This window comes from Dendronephthya gigantea, unplaced genomic scaffold (assembly GCF_004324835.1).
Source record: "Dendronephthya gigantea isolate DGI-Jeju-01 unplaced genomic scaffold, DenGig_1.0 000069F, whole genome shotgun sequence".
NCBI lineage: Eukaryota > Metazoa > Cnidaria > Anthozoa > Malacalcyonacea > Nephtheidae > Dendronephthya > Dendronephthya gigantea.
Window position 1 is genome coordinate 140,700 of NW_021163079.1, and position 14,586 is coordinate 155,285.

The window sequence follows — 14,586 nt, forward strand, 5'->3', positions numbered from 1 at the left end:
AACACAGTGTGTCTTGACATTAGCGTAAATCATAATAAGCATAAATCATAAATGTAAATAGATTTTACAAAAGGCATGCACTATGATCATTTTTAGTTGTTGTTGTGAAATATACAGAGCGAAGTATAAGTATAACAATATTTTTTTTCTAATAAAATCTTTTGATCTTATCAGTGCCATACTTTGCATTTGATCTTGGTGAATGCTATTGAAAATTAGCCTAGAAATGAGTCATCTTTATTGTTAATTATTTAAAACAAGCCCGGATGTAATTATATAACAAAATGTAATGTTTTGGTAATTTATCCTACTTAATACAGACTAGAATTATTTACCTGATAGGGAAATTCTGAAATTTTGTTTTCGAGCTCACATACTTGTTTTGGCATATTTGCGCTATGATATGTGAATTGCATTGTCCATTACCGAAGACAATGTGCACTTTTTAATAGGAAAAGAAAATTTCGCTCAGAAATGTGGTAAGATTTCAAAAAGACAATTGGCAAACTGCTTATTTTTTCACGCATATAATGGGCTTTTTGGAGATTGCACCCCCGATATTGTCAACAACCACAAAACTTCAGTTTTATCAAAATGCCTGATGTTCAGCGTTTTCAACGATGTTCTGACAGCACCGGGCATGTTTGATAAAAGAATACAGTTCATGCTCTTTACCAAGGGAAAAAAGAAAATAATCGCACAAAGTTTGTTTCTTGTTATAAAATGTACTTTATTTTGGAAAATGAAAGTACAGATATAAATAAAATACAAACTAAAGCGTTAAATTTCTTATGTAAGTTCACTCATAAACTATTTTAAACTCAATGTAATAGTAAATTACAGTATTTATATTACGTTTTGTGATATAATTAAGAGTAAAGACTAGAGTACAGTATACACTATTAGAACTAGTGATGTACCCTATAACCCTAAAAATGTAAGTGGGGACATAGAGCCTGGGGCGGATCTTGGATTTTTCGTACACCTAAAAGTTTCAGTCAAGAAATTCCGGGGGGGGGGGTGCAGATGCAATGTGAAAGTGACTGTTTCGCCTAATGTCAGGGCTCATCAGCATGCCTAGGAAACACAGGATACTACAAAGATATCTTGTGATTCCGACATGGACAGGCATTTTCACATAAGACTGTTTTTAGGCACCAGCACCCGCCTCAAATCTTTGCGCTGGTGTAGAAATTGGTGAATTTAGTGGCAATGATGCTTTACATATTGTAATATATAGAAACTGATCATATGGAGAGTTTTAGCTTAGTCAAATTTAAAATGCTGAAAGATATTTGTTCAGTTGGTTGATGAGCACCAGCTCTAAAATTGTCGCCTGTCTCTGAGGAAAATGGTACGCTTACATGGATCCAATTTGGTATAGAGTTCTGGGTTGCTTTAAATGTGCAAACAACTTGGTTTGCTGTTGCTGTGTAGGGAATTCAAATTCCTGGGATTGAACTTCACTAGAAATTACTTTCTTAAGTGTATCTTCAAACTCAGGACTAGAACAGATACAATCAAGACCCTCATAATCAAAATCGACTCAATGTTTGTGTAAATTGATTACCCCAACATCCAGTTCTAATATATATTTGGAGATAGTAGGATAAGGACACAGGTGGACATTTGCTTTTTTAAGCTGCTAACTAGCTGCAATATATTCACACTGGGACAAGTGGGTTTTTCAAATTAAGAACTCAGATATTAAGCAGATTAAAATTGGAGTTGCTCCATAATAACATCTGGTCTCTGGAAGCTGAAAAATTCATAACCAGAAAACTTTTTCCTATAGTCCTTGATCTTTAAAAAATTAAACACATTCCTTACCGTAGTACATCTTGAGTTGTAGCCAACAATCTTACATGAGATCTCAAATGACTTTTCTTGTTAATTTATAGGAAGTCAAGTATTGTAACCTGGTCGAAGGAGTCACATTTTTGCCTGAGCCATATATGACTACAAAGTTCTATTTGTTTTATCACATGGAGGGTACTTCCCCACCGACCGAATCCCAGCCAATTAACTGTCCAGTTTGTGCAACAATATTTATGGTGACGTTATCACAGCTACAAGCTTCGTTTTCAGTATTATTAGAAACCTGATTAACACTAAGCCTGGTAATTTCCTTCCTTAAAAATCAAAAAAACATTGGGCTTGAATAAAAAATTTATACGCAAGTTATAAATTTGCGGTTAATGGAGTAATATGTTCTAGAAGGTCCTATTTCACCCTACATATGGACCATCTCTGGCCTAGCTGTCATAGTTATCGCATGCACTAATTTTAGCCCGGGCAAGGTCAAGGCCTCAATAGAACAAGGCAGTCTTTACCAGGCATGTTAATAGTTATAAAGTCCAAAATCTGAACGAACTCTGGCATCTTAGCATGTGAACAACGTATGCAAACTTGTGTTACGGCCAATCGAATCTCCCCTGACGGTCTTTCCCTTCACGTGGACTTGAACAATGGCCCCCTTTTTTCTGCAAGGATTTTGCCTGCTCCCCATGCATGCATTGGTCATTCGCAAGACCTCAGCCAATGCGTCCACAACGCCGGTCAAATATTTAAAGGTCTCTATCGAAAGGCAGTAATACATATATCTGCGTTTCAAAAGTAACTATAAACAAAAACTACAATGCCGAAGCAAGCTAAAAAGCGCCGTTCAACTCGTACTCGTCCATCGCGTCAAAACGAACAAACTGTGGCGGAAACCAATGGCGAGACGTCGAACGCGGCCAACCACACCAGCGAACAGCCGCTTGGTTCTGCCACGAACTACGCCGACATGTCCACCGAAGTCCTCCATCTTCTCTTGGCCCAGCGAAACCTCTCTCTTTCTGGTTCGCGTGACGTTCTTTTACGCCGCCTTGCTGATCACGACAGAACGGCAAATTCTCCAGCCTTAACACCAGCTCTACCACCACGTGATCCGACTCCCAGTACGCCTCAATTTTCCGCTGAATCTCTCCGCTCGTTGGCAGTTAACCTCGCACCGTTGCTCCGCGACGTTTTGGCCCGCGACACGCCACCATCGCCTCAACCACCGCTTCCACAACCATCGCCAGCAGCGAGCCTTATCGCGCAGTCCGCGCCAACACCCTCTTTCGATCTGGGTAATCCTTCCAGCGTTGCCACTTTAATCTCGTCTTCGCCAGTTTACTCGTCATCCACCTCATTACCGTCAGAGACTCCCAGTCTGCCTAAGAAAGTCGAGGAACAGATCGTTAACGGTGAGTTTGTCGATTTCTCTTTGCTTCTCCCGGGTAATTCAGACCGCCCCTCTTTCGGTCCAATTCGCCTGTCAGTCGAAGGTGATCAGGGCTATTCGATACCTCTTCCGAATTTCTCAAATTTCGGCAAGCGTCCAAAAATCGACAGTCTTGATAAGTGGCTAACAGCCTTCGGTGTTTACGCTTCGGTTGTTGTCGCTAAATTTCCGCACAAAGCTTCGCAGCTGTTTGCCTACCAGCGCATAATCCGAGAGGCTTCACAAAAGTTTAAAGGTTTGGCTTGGTATGCGTACGACATAGATTTTCGCAAGCTCGCCGCGAAACATCCAGCGCTCAATTGGGGCGAACGTCATCTCCAGCTGTGGCTAGATAAGTTCACAGGTCTCGCGCGCACTATCTGCTTTGTCTGTGGCGGCGCCGATCACATGTCTGATGTTTGCCCTCTTTCCTCATCAAGGTCCGAAGGCGGCCGGTCAAGCAATTTCCCCAACCGAGGATTCTGCCGCAATTTTAACGGGGGCCTCCCGTGCTCAGCAAACCCATGTTCCTTCGAACATCGGTGTAATCGATCCGGCTGTGGCGGACGGCATGCGGCATATGAACACGCTGACACCAGCTCTGCGAGAACTGATGACACTCCGCGTCGCAGAAAACACAAGTAAAGAGTTTGTTGATAGATTAAAACCAGTTACACCAATTAACGTTAATCTCCTGGAGTCCATGCTAACTAACCACCCAGATCGCGAATTTGTTGTTGCCCTCTGTTCGGGTTTAAGGGCGGGTTTTAAAATTGGGTATAAGGGGCCCCGTCACCCCTTCGTTTCACCTAATCTTAAAACGGCCCTTATGTCGCCGGAAATAGTGGATGAAAACCTGCTCAACGAAGTCAAACAAGGCCACACAGTTGGCCCCTTCACTAGCCCTCCATTTACAAACTTCCAAGTCTACCCCTTGGGCCTTGTCCCTAAGAAGAACTCATCCAAATGGAGAACCATTTTTCACCTTTCCTATCCAAAATCATCAACCACTAGCGTTAATGCTAATATTTCATCCGAAGATTACTCTTTACAGTACGTCCGAATTGACGACGCTATGAGAATCCTTCTTGAACTAGGCCCGAACTGTTTCATGGCCAAAACCGATGTTCAATCCGCGTTCCGTAATATCCCAGTTCACCCCGATGACTGGGAACTCCTAGGCATGAAATGGCGGGGACTGTATTTTTTCGATCGTGTTCTTCCCTTCGGCCTTCGCAGTGCACCGTACATTTTTAACATGCTTTCGGATGCCCTCGAATGGATTCTCCTACACAAATTAGGTATTCCAAATGTTCTCCATATTTTGGACGATTTCTTTATCGCTGAGGCTGCCCCCCGTCCTTTATGCCTGACTTCACTGTGTAAGTTGTTGTGTTTGTTCACTGAACTGAATGTCCCCATAGCACCTGGAAAAACTTTTGCTCCTACCCAAACCTTAGAATTTCTTGGGATTACTCTTGATTCCATCCACATGCTGGCTCTCCTGCCCGAGGATAAATTAAGTCAGGCTAGGACCCTTCTTGCGCAATGGCAAAACGCTCTTGCTGTAAGTTAAAGGAGCTTCAATCTCTTATTGGGATCCTTCAGTTTGCATGCCGAGTCATTGCCCCAGGACGCACATTCCTCCGACGCATGATTGCCCTTACATGTGGTATTAAACAGCCCTATCATTTTGTGAAGTTGAACACGGGTTTTTATAAGGATTTAGCTATGTGGGAAGTTTTTCTCAAACACTGGAATGGTATTAGTCTTTTTCTTGAGCTCGGGCAGACCCCCTCGCCCTCACTTGAATTATTTACCGATGCAGCAGGTTCCATCGGTTTTGGTGGATACTTAGCAGGACAATGGTTTCAGGGCCGGTGGCTACCCAGCCAAAATATCGCTAACAAAACTGGTATTTCGATCGCATGGCAAGAGCTTTACCCAATTTATCTTGCATGTTGTCTCTGGGGTGCCCAATGGGCAACAAAACGCATTGTGTTTTTCTGTGACAACGAGTCCGTTGTCCAAATTCTCAATCAGAAGACGTCAAAATGTCCGAAGATAATGGACTTACTCCGACCGATTGTTCTTTGTACTTTGCAAAACAACTTACATTTACGGCCAGGCATGTACGCGGACTTGACAATGGCATTGCTGACTCGCTCTCTCGTTTTCAGATGGACCGCTTCAAACAATTAGCGCCGCTGGCCTCTCCTCTGCCTTGCGTCATCCCAGTATCCATGATTCAAACTTAAAGAACCGTGTTTATGAACTTATTCAGCATTCATGGGCACCATCAACCAAACAAACCTACGCCGCCGGCATAAAACAATTCATTTCATTCTGCCTTGCAAAAGGTATCGTGACACCCTGTTCACCTTTACTGCCTGCGACTGAACTTACCCTGCTCTACTTCGTCGGCCATCTATCCAAATCTGTTTCATATTCAACTGTTAAAACATACTTAGCTAGCGTGTCTTACCTCCACGTAAATTTTCAAATCCCATTCGACATGGGGAGCATGCAACTATTAGAAAAAAGTCTGAAAGGTCTGAAGCGCCTCAAGGGTGAAAAATTGCGGGATCGACGGCCTATCACTGTGACCGAACTCGAGTCCCTTCATTCTGCCCTACGACCTCAGTTTACAGACTGTTTAGACAATGTGATGCTTTGGGCCGCCTTCACTCTGGCCTTTTTTGGCTTCCTGCGCTGTAGTGAATTAACGTGTAATTCTCCATTCGATCCCGAGTGCCACCTATCCCGCAATGACATTATTTTCCACCCAAATATCCTCCACGCAGAATATTACGATGTCTTGATCAAGCGTTCCAAAACCGACCCTTTTCGTCGTGGATGCCGTTTGACAATCGGCTCATCGCGTAATAAACTCTGCCCGGTTCGAGCTATGAAAACATATCTACTCCAGTCATCGTCTGGCCAAACCCCTCGTCCACTGTTCCAATTTACATCAGGTGTCCCACTTACACGTGTAACCCTAACATCGCATCTACGTCATCTACTTCAAGGGCAAGGACTGGCCGAAAACCTCTACGCCTCTCATAGTTTCAGGATCGGATCTGCTACAGCTGCGGGCTCAGCCGGCCTACCCTCCTGGCTCATCAAAACGCTAGGACGTTGGTCTTCAGACTGTTACGAGAGATACATTAGAACTCCAAAGGACGTCTTAGCTTCCGTTCCATACACTAACTAACTGCAAGTACCAAACATTAAAAATTTTGTTTTAATATCTACCTTTTAAACTCAATCACTATGCTTCCTTGCTGTATAGTCCGTATAACACCAGTCCCCTATTTGTGTGTATGTGGATAGTCCGTATAACACCAGTCCCCTATTTGTGTGTATGTGGATCCTTCCTGCAAACTCATAGCCTGCCGTATGTTTTGTTCTGTCATGCTACCACGGCAACTGCACGATATCTTCGAATCTGTTTGTTCAAGGACCCACATACACACAATTGCCGGCCACCTTTGCAAGATTGTGTCTTAAGGACATTTTAGGGTGGCCCTCTCTGCTGTCGAAAGACAGGACTCTAATTCGGCTACTTCCCGTGGCGGAAATGGCGGTTTGCACTTTGTGCAGACCGCCATTAATGGCAGGAAGTGCTGTCCTTCTGGACAACACCTCACCACGTGAAGTGCATTTGTACAGGTCATTTTGGTCGAAAACGCGACCTGATGACCTGACCTAGAGACTCAATGGGTCAGTCAGACAATATTTGAGTCGAGCTGACTGACCTGAACAGGGGTCCGCCTGTTCCCCTGTTATCTAGAGGTCCGCCTGTTCCTCTAGAAAAACCTATAGTTTTTGCATGCTCTGTCGGGTTTTGAGTGCCCTTACTGTCTCAGTATAACTAATGGTGGTCCCTAGATCATCAGGTCTCAACTCACTGAACAACATGCACAGAGCTGGCTCACACCCTCTGCAACTTAGAGGTCCTCCTGTTCCTCTAGGAAAAACTTAGGTTAATTAGAGCCTCTAGACCTTTTTTCGAGCACTTCCTGCCCAAATTATATGCCACAAAAATGTCTCATTGTGTTGTTCCTTTGCTAAGTTGCCAGACGTTCAAAATCCTTATAAAAAATCTCAACATATAAACTACATTAACCATTGTTTATTTGTGTGTACTCCAAGTTCTTTTACCACACTGTTTGCTGCCTGTGTTGGTGTTGTAGCAATTATATTGACTAAATTCTGCTCACAAGTACACTTGAAAATAGGCACAAGCTGTGGCTTTATTACCTTCCAAAATAATTGGCAGAAATCACCAATTGTAAGGGTACAGATCTTTCTGATTTAAAGCCAATCTGTATTAAATAATCTTGTCCTTTCAAACTCCAAACCAGCGGCTATTCTTGTTGTGATCAACAATGACTTCACCAAGTGAAACCAATATATCCTGTTTGGTCTGCAATTCAAATTTTAATATGTTGGTGAATATACATTGAAAAGAAACGTTTTTAAAGTGTTTCTAGGTTGCTTTAGAGACAGATGCAGATCTCTTTTGCGCCCTAAAACCCTCACAGTAGATTCTTTTGAGAGAATTTTGAAAAGGCGGACCTAATTTTATTGAAAAAACGTGAGTTTAATACCTACCGGAAGCTAGAAAAATTTTGATTCTTGTCTACAATTTTAAGGGTTGAGACTGAGCTAATTTTGGCTTGTTCTCAACATAAATTTATGCTGCCTTTAAAGTTTGCCAGCTGGCCCAACCATCTTAGTTCTATTCAGATGAACTGCAAAACTTGACTCAGATTAAAGAAATGTTAATTGCTTGCACCAGGGCGGTCGGGTGCTTCACCCCCCAATAATTATCATACGTCCCGTTTATTCGGCAAATTCGTCATTACACTTCCTTCAGTCAGCAGGCAGCAAGTTGCCATTTTAAAACTCAAATTTCTCAACTTATTTTAACAAAACGTTAATCTTGTAAAATTTCTGTGTAGCTAGTTGTTGAAGATAAGGGCTGAAGATAATTGACTCTGTGGCGGATTTGTTATCCACACACTGGGCGGATACGTTTGACATTTCTCATTGCCGACATAAAATTAATAACCCCTGGCAACTGTCCAGTGACGTCTCATGTTCTGTCTTTTTCATTCTACTGTTCTCTGTGACTGATCTGGTGGTGTTCTATGTCTCTGTTTGACTGTATCATGCACGGTTCAAAACGAAAACGAATAAAACTTCAGTGTCTTGAATGCAATGCAACTTTTGACGATGACTATCACAATAAACATGAGCAATTGCAACATAAAGGAAAACAGGTCCAAGGAGCACATAAAGACGCACCAGCGAATCCGTTCGAAGCTGCAAAGGTGCGCAGTAAAAGTCAAACATATGTTCTGTCAAAAGTGCCTGAACCAAAAGTCCAAGATATAGGCGAAATTGGTAAGTGTTTTCACAGTAAACGTTTTAAAACGTGTGGCAATATACTTTTTATTGAATTGTTGAGGTTAGACATGTAGTTTGTAATGGTCTCTTATTTCTGACTCTGTTACACATGCGATAACATCATGGGCCAGCTGGCCCTTACTAGCAATGGCACTTATTATCACAAAAATCCACTTCGTTAGTTGTATTTAAGTATTGACAAAAGAATTATGTTTAGTGGCAATAAAAGAACCTGCATCCAAAAACCCAGAACTGATGTTGGACACAGCTCTTGAGGCCATCATCATAGAAAATCCCAATCAAAGTCAATCAGCAGATTCGTGTTGTTCTGTCTCAGAGTCAAAGAATGCAGATTTTGATAGTTCTCCTGTCTTTTCGTCAACCGTCACCCAAACTACAGATGCTCACTCGCAAATCTCTCAGTTCCCCACCCAAGATATTCCTGAAGATTCGATTAGTGTAGATCCTGGAAATGTAGATCAAGACCCAGAATTGAACCAGAAGTCATATTGGAATGACTGGATGGAATCTATTGTAACCTTGTCCTCTATTGCCAGCTATGCTAAGCAATGTATGTGACACATTCGTGCATGATGCGTGAGAATCCGACATAGAGCAATGGGTCGAGCGCACCAACAGCATTATTACGTTGATACAAGAAACCTGCCATAAATTCGCTGAAAAGTCGAAAGCGATTCTCCATTGATATCAAACGATCAAAGCTCAAAGTTGACGACCTTGGTTTGCCTGAAGTCTCAGTTGAACATGATCCAGGCCTACGAGGTGAGGTATGCAATGAGAACCAACGAGAGTACCCCATCTAACTCGGACCATTTCAGCCTAAGTTACCCTCTTACCCTGTTAGTCAAGAAATTTTTCAAGGCAAACAAAATAGTTTTTCATCCAGATGGTATAAGAAATATCCACATCTGGAGTACAGCCTTGCAAAAGATGCTGCTTTCTGTTTTGTGTGTTCATTATTTAATGAAATACCTTCAAAAGAGAAGGCAGACCCTAGTTGGAGGACAACAGGCGTTAGGAAATGGCACAAGATGAAAAGCGTTGGGAAGGCCAAACCTGGAAAACTGGTTCAACACTTCTCCTCACAAAGTCATAAAGCTTCTCTGGGTGCTTATTGTCACTTCCTGCAGAAAACAAAGCATATCGACGCCCAACTAAATAAAAAATACGCGAAGCCCAAATTCAAGAATCACAAGACATGGAATATAATCGTCAAATTATCACCATCCTTGATGTCGTGAAGACATTTGCTCGCCAAGCTCTTTCCTTCAGAGGTGACAGCAATGAAGATGGGAATTTTATGCAAGTGGTCTTTTTGTTAAGCACGAATGTACCAAACTCAAAGCGGTGGATATGTGACTAAAGGCTGAATCCATATCGCGCAATCTATCTAAGCCCTCAGTCACAGAACAAATTTATCTCGTTGCTTGAGAAGGAACTGCGTGTGAGAGTTGTCAAAGATGTCAAATGTGCAGACATGTTTTCTGTTATGGCAAACACTACACCTGAAGAAGAACACACAGATAGGCTCTCGGTTGTTCTAAGATATGTCAGTCCGAATGGAGAAGCAAGAGAGAGATTACTGGATGTGACAAAGACGGAGGACCAGACAGGTCATGGGCAAGCACAAGGTATCATTTCTACGATAAAGCAGTCTGGTTTGAACACCAATAGTCTGTGCTTTCAATCGTATGATTTCGCTGCCGCAATGTCCGAGAAATTGTCAGGTGAATTTGTCCGATCTTGTTGGATGTGAGATCCATATATACCATGTCAAGCCCACCGCTACAACACTGTACTTGAGCATGGTTGCAATGCAAGTCCTATTATTAAAGAAATGTTTGAGGTACTACAGGCCCTTTATGTATTCTTCACGTCGAGTACAAAAGGGTTTCAGCCTTTAAAAGAAAAAGTTGTCAAAGTCAAGAATTGCCTGATGCTCAGAAACCTGTCTAAAACCCAATGGATTGCGAGGGCAGAAAGTATTCAAGCTGTATGGGTATCCTTCCATGTTATCGTTGATGTGATGCAAGCAAGCACGAAAACCCAGGTGCTTGGTTTAAGAAAAAAAATGCTCTCACTTGACTTTGTCATTATGTTCATGAAAACTGTTGCATACAAGATGAAGAGTCTGGTGGTGCAGTTACAATCAACTGAACTCAACATCTTAGATGCCACTGATCTTGTTGAGGGCACGTTGAGTGTCATGCAGAAGTTGCGGGATGACGACAAAGCGATGGACAATCAAATTGAGGCATCCACCACCTTCGCCAGGAGCATTGGAATTGACCCTGAATCCGATTTCCACCATCACCATTGCCCAAGGAGAGTGCCTAGATGCCTGGACGAGCAACCTGAAAGTGCTGCAGTACTTTCCTTATCGGCTTTTTATAGAAAACAGTTTTGTGAAGCCCTTGACATTCTCACGACTCGAATGAAAGAACACTTGCTACAGTACAAGAAGCGCATTTTACCTTTGTTGGAGTGTCTAAAGCCACCAATTGATGCGTCGCATGTTCAGTCAGCCATCACACTATTTCCACCTTCACTGTCGCCTGATGGATTAGCTTTAGAAGCCGAATTGCAGGTATTGTCTGAGCTATTACCTTCTGATGTGGGAACAGACCGTGCCAAAGTAGTTGAAGTCAGTGAATCAAACAAATTGTCACTTCCATTGGCAAATTCCATGGTCAAATTGATGCTTACAGCTCCTGTGACTGTCGCCTCAAATGAACGCTCATTTAGTAAGTTTAAATTTGTTAAAAACAAATTGCAAACATCAATGAGCGATTCAAGATTGGCTAGTCTTGTGCTTTTAACCAGCGAGAAAGACTTAACGGACACCATAGACTTGGAAAAAAATGCTAAATCATGGAGCCTGTTAAAGAAGAGACGACTTCTAATACAGTGCTAAGCTAATTGCTGCCGAGTGTAGCGAGGCAGCAACCTAATCTTGACAACAGCTTAGATTTCTTTGTAACTCGACCCAGTCTCGTTGCGAACTATGTATTGCAAGCTTGAATCTCTATTTTGAAAAATTTTGGATGTCAGGATTTTCATAAACAATAGATTTATGACGTTTTGTGACGTATAAATAAAATTAATCCAAACGGAGTCCGAACATCCACGACGGCGATGAGATTTTTCAACCAGGAAGAGTTTTGTCAAATACATAAGACAGAAATTTTGCTTTTTTTATATCAGGTAAGATGAATTGCAAACTTGAATTTAAATCATTACAAGCAAAACAATGTGTTTCTTACACAGTAGAAATATTTTATTCGAGGTATCACAAGAGTTAATTCAAGCTTTTTTCTTCTTAGGTGCATATACTGTACAGAAACATCTGCGCTGATCGCTTTTGATCAGACCTCAAAATCGTGCGTTGACACATTCCAAACTGTATTGGAACTATATTCAAACTAAATTCAAATTATATTCAAACAGCACTCAAATAAAGCCATTGTGCTCGTTAATAGGAACAAACAACGCCATTGTGCTCGTTATCAAAAAAGTGGGCAAACCTGTGTGTTGGGGCACAATACAAAAAGTGTTGCCCTGGTGAAAAATTTTTACAAATAAAGACGACTTCTAGTTTATACTATTCTTAGTGCTCGTAATTATATGCAAAGTGGAAGTAAGCATAACAAACAGAATTTAATGGTTGAAAGAGTACGCGCAGACGCATAAATGACTGAAAGGGTTTAAAAGAGGGCGTTAACTTGAAGAAAACCACCGTTTGCTCAGTTCTTCCCGGCGGCCCGAGTTGGTAGACAAACAGAGATTACCGATTGTTACGCGAATTTTCCATGGCCGAAGGTAATAATTTACAGTTCCCTGTTGTTCCTGCTGAAGTTGATGTTCCTCAACGTGTTGTTGATGCTCCTGTGCAGCAGGATTTCCCTAATCCTGCACCCGAAGAACCCGCACAAGAACAAATAGCAGTTGCTGCTCCTGTTGAACCGGAGAATTTTGAGGTATACAATTATTATCTACACTCTGTTGTGTCGCGTACAATACGCCTGATAAAGCTTTATACTTAGTCACCGTAACATAACTTCATGAGATTGAGATATGGGTACACAATCCATCTTTTTGTCTTTCTTTCGACTGCGGTCTGCGATTCAGTTCATGCGATCCGCCGTGGACTGTGCTTGAAAAGGTTTTTCTTTATCGTTTTGTAGTTCTTGTTTGCATGTGTAAAAGTGCTCCCGTTAAGCCCTTTTGAGCACGGTTGAATGCTTATAGTCGTTATTGCGAAGATTAGCCGGCGTATTCATTTTTGACATGTTTCTTGCTCGCATATATTGTTTCGACAATGCATGATTTACTTCCCCAAGGCAATGCTCCCGTGAACATGAACAATAAATTATAGTGAGTGCTTGTTGGGTTAACGTTGCCGTGGCTGCTTTTACAAAAGAAGCCTATATGTTACGCCGCAGAGAGTGGTATGGAATTAAAAAAAAAAGAAAAGGGAAAATATAATGTGGCTTGTAATCGGTATAGTACTGTGGGTGAGAAAAGTTATGTATTGATTATACAGGGTGTCCAAAAAAAAAGTCCCGCTATTGAAATGAAGCTTTTGTTGGAATTTGAATGCATGATCAACGCAGTAGTGTGTAAATAGCATATTTATTAGGTTGAGGCATTCAAATAAAGCGTCTTGCTTTCAATTGGGTTTATCATAATATTAAGGCAATCAGATTCGAACAAAGGCTTGATTTCAATAAAGGGGACATTTTTTGGGACACCCTGTAGATGATAAAAAAATAAGGAGGGGTAGACTATGAAAGACATGTGATGTGTTCTTCGAAAAAGAAAAAAAAAAAGGGACGCGGCGTATATATGATCATTGTGGAATTGTGTATAGAGATACACCTTCGCGGGGTTACATGGATGGAATATGTTATTGATGTTGCGTACAGTTGTTTGGCTTTATATTATAGCCAGAGAATCTATGCATAGGAATGAGGGTGGACGTTATATCACAATACGATTGATTTGTCGTTAGTATTTCCTATATGAGGTTTTGTTTTCCCCTTATCTTAGGACATGAGGACGAAAATACAACAGCTTCAGCAGACCATTGAAAATTTTACTACGGCGTCTGTTGATACACTGTTAGGCCGTTTATTGGAGTATGTGTCACGGCCATGCTCAGAGTTTAATAAATATGAGGCTATGTCAATGGTTGACACTCTTCAGAATCGTGCCCATAATAGTAAACATGAGAAGGCAAAATATTATCGTTTAGTGCATAAGACTTTACGCGAAAAGATAGAGTACCCCTTGATCCAGTTCCAGACCTTGCTTTTGCGTTTGATGGGGATAAGGATCACGAGAAGGTCCTTAATATAACAAGTAAAGTGGAGAAGCGGTTTCGTGAACAACCGGAAGATCGCGAACAGTCTAATCACTTTTGACCTTCATTTTTCCAAGGAGTGGATGGTTATCCATGCTTTCGGCAACTAAGAAATGTGAATAGATGCTATTACTGTGATCATCCTGGTCATTTTCAGGCGGATTGCCCGCAGCGGCGGCGTGATACGGGATTGCGACGATGGTCACAAGGTCAGCCTCGTGGTCAGCAGAGCCAACAGGATGTGGGACGTGGCCGATAGTTGTACCAATTGACTGTGTGCACCAAAAAAAAAAATATATAGTTTGAGCTGACAGTGTGTTATTTTGAGAATTAAATTTTATTTTAATGTAAGCCAGTGTTCTGGGATGGGCTGATGCACCTTTATATCATTAACCTACAATATTAATATACTACATACAGTACTTAAAAAAAATTTAAATGAATATAAGCGTACCGGTGTGATAGATAGATATTACACAGCACACTCCCTAATCAGGGTTTTTCAGTGGCTTGTTACATTGTGAGCGGATAGGACCAG

General features: G+C 41.7%; 1 protein-coding gene across 1 annotated transcript; it reads left to right on the plus strand.

The window, feature by feature from the left end:
- The first annotated feature begins 2,177 nt into the window (after positions 1 to 2,177).
- LOC114531179 lies at positions 2,178 to 5,452 on the plus strand. Its single transcript, XM_028552834.1, has 3 exons — positions 2,178 to 3,233; positions 3,691 to 4,495; positions 5,431 to 5,452. Exons 1-3 carry the CDS (start codon positions 2,639 to 2,641, stop codon positions 5,450 to 5,452), a joined length of 1,422 nt encoding a protein of 473 aa, XP_028408635.1. The 5' UTR covers positions 2,178 to 2,638.
- Positions 5,453 to 14,586: the final 9,134 nt, after the last annotated feature.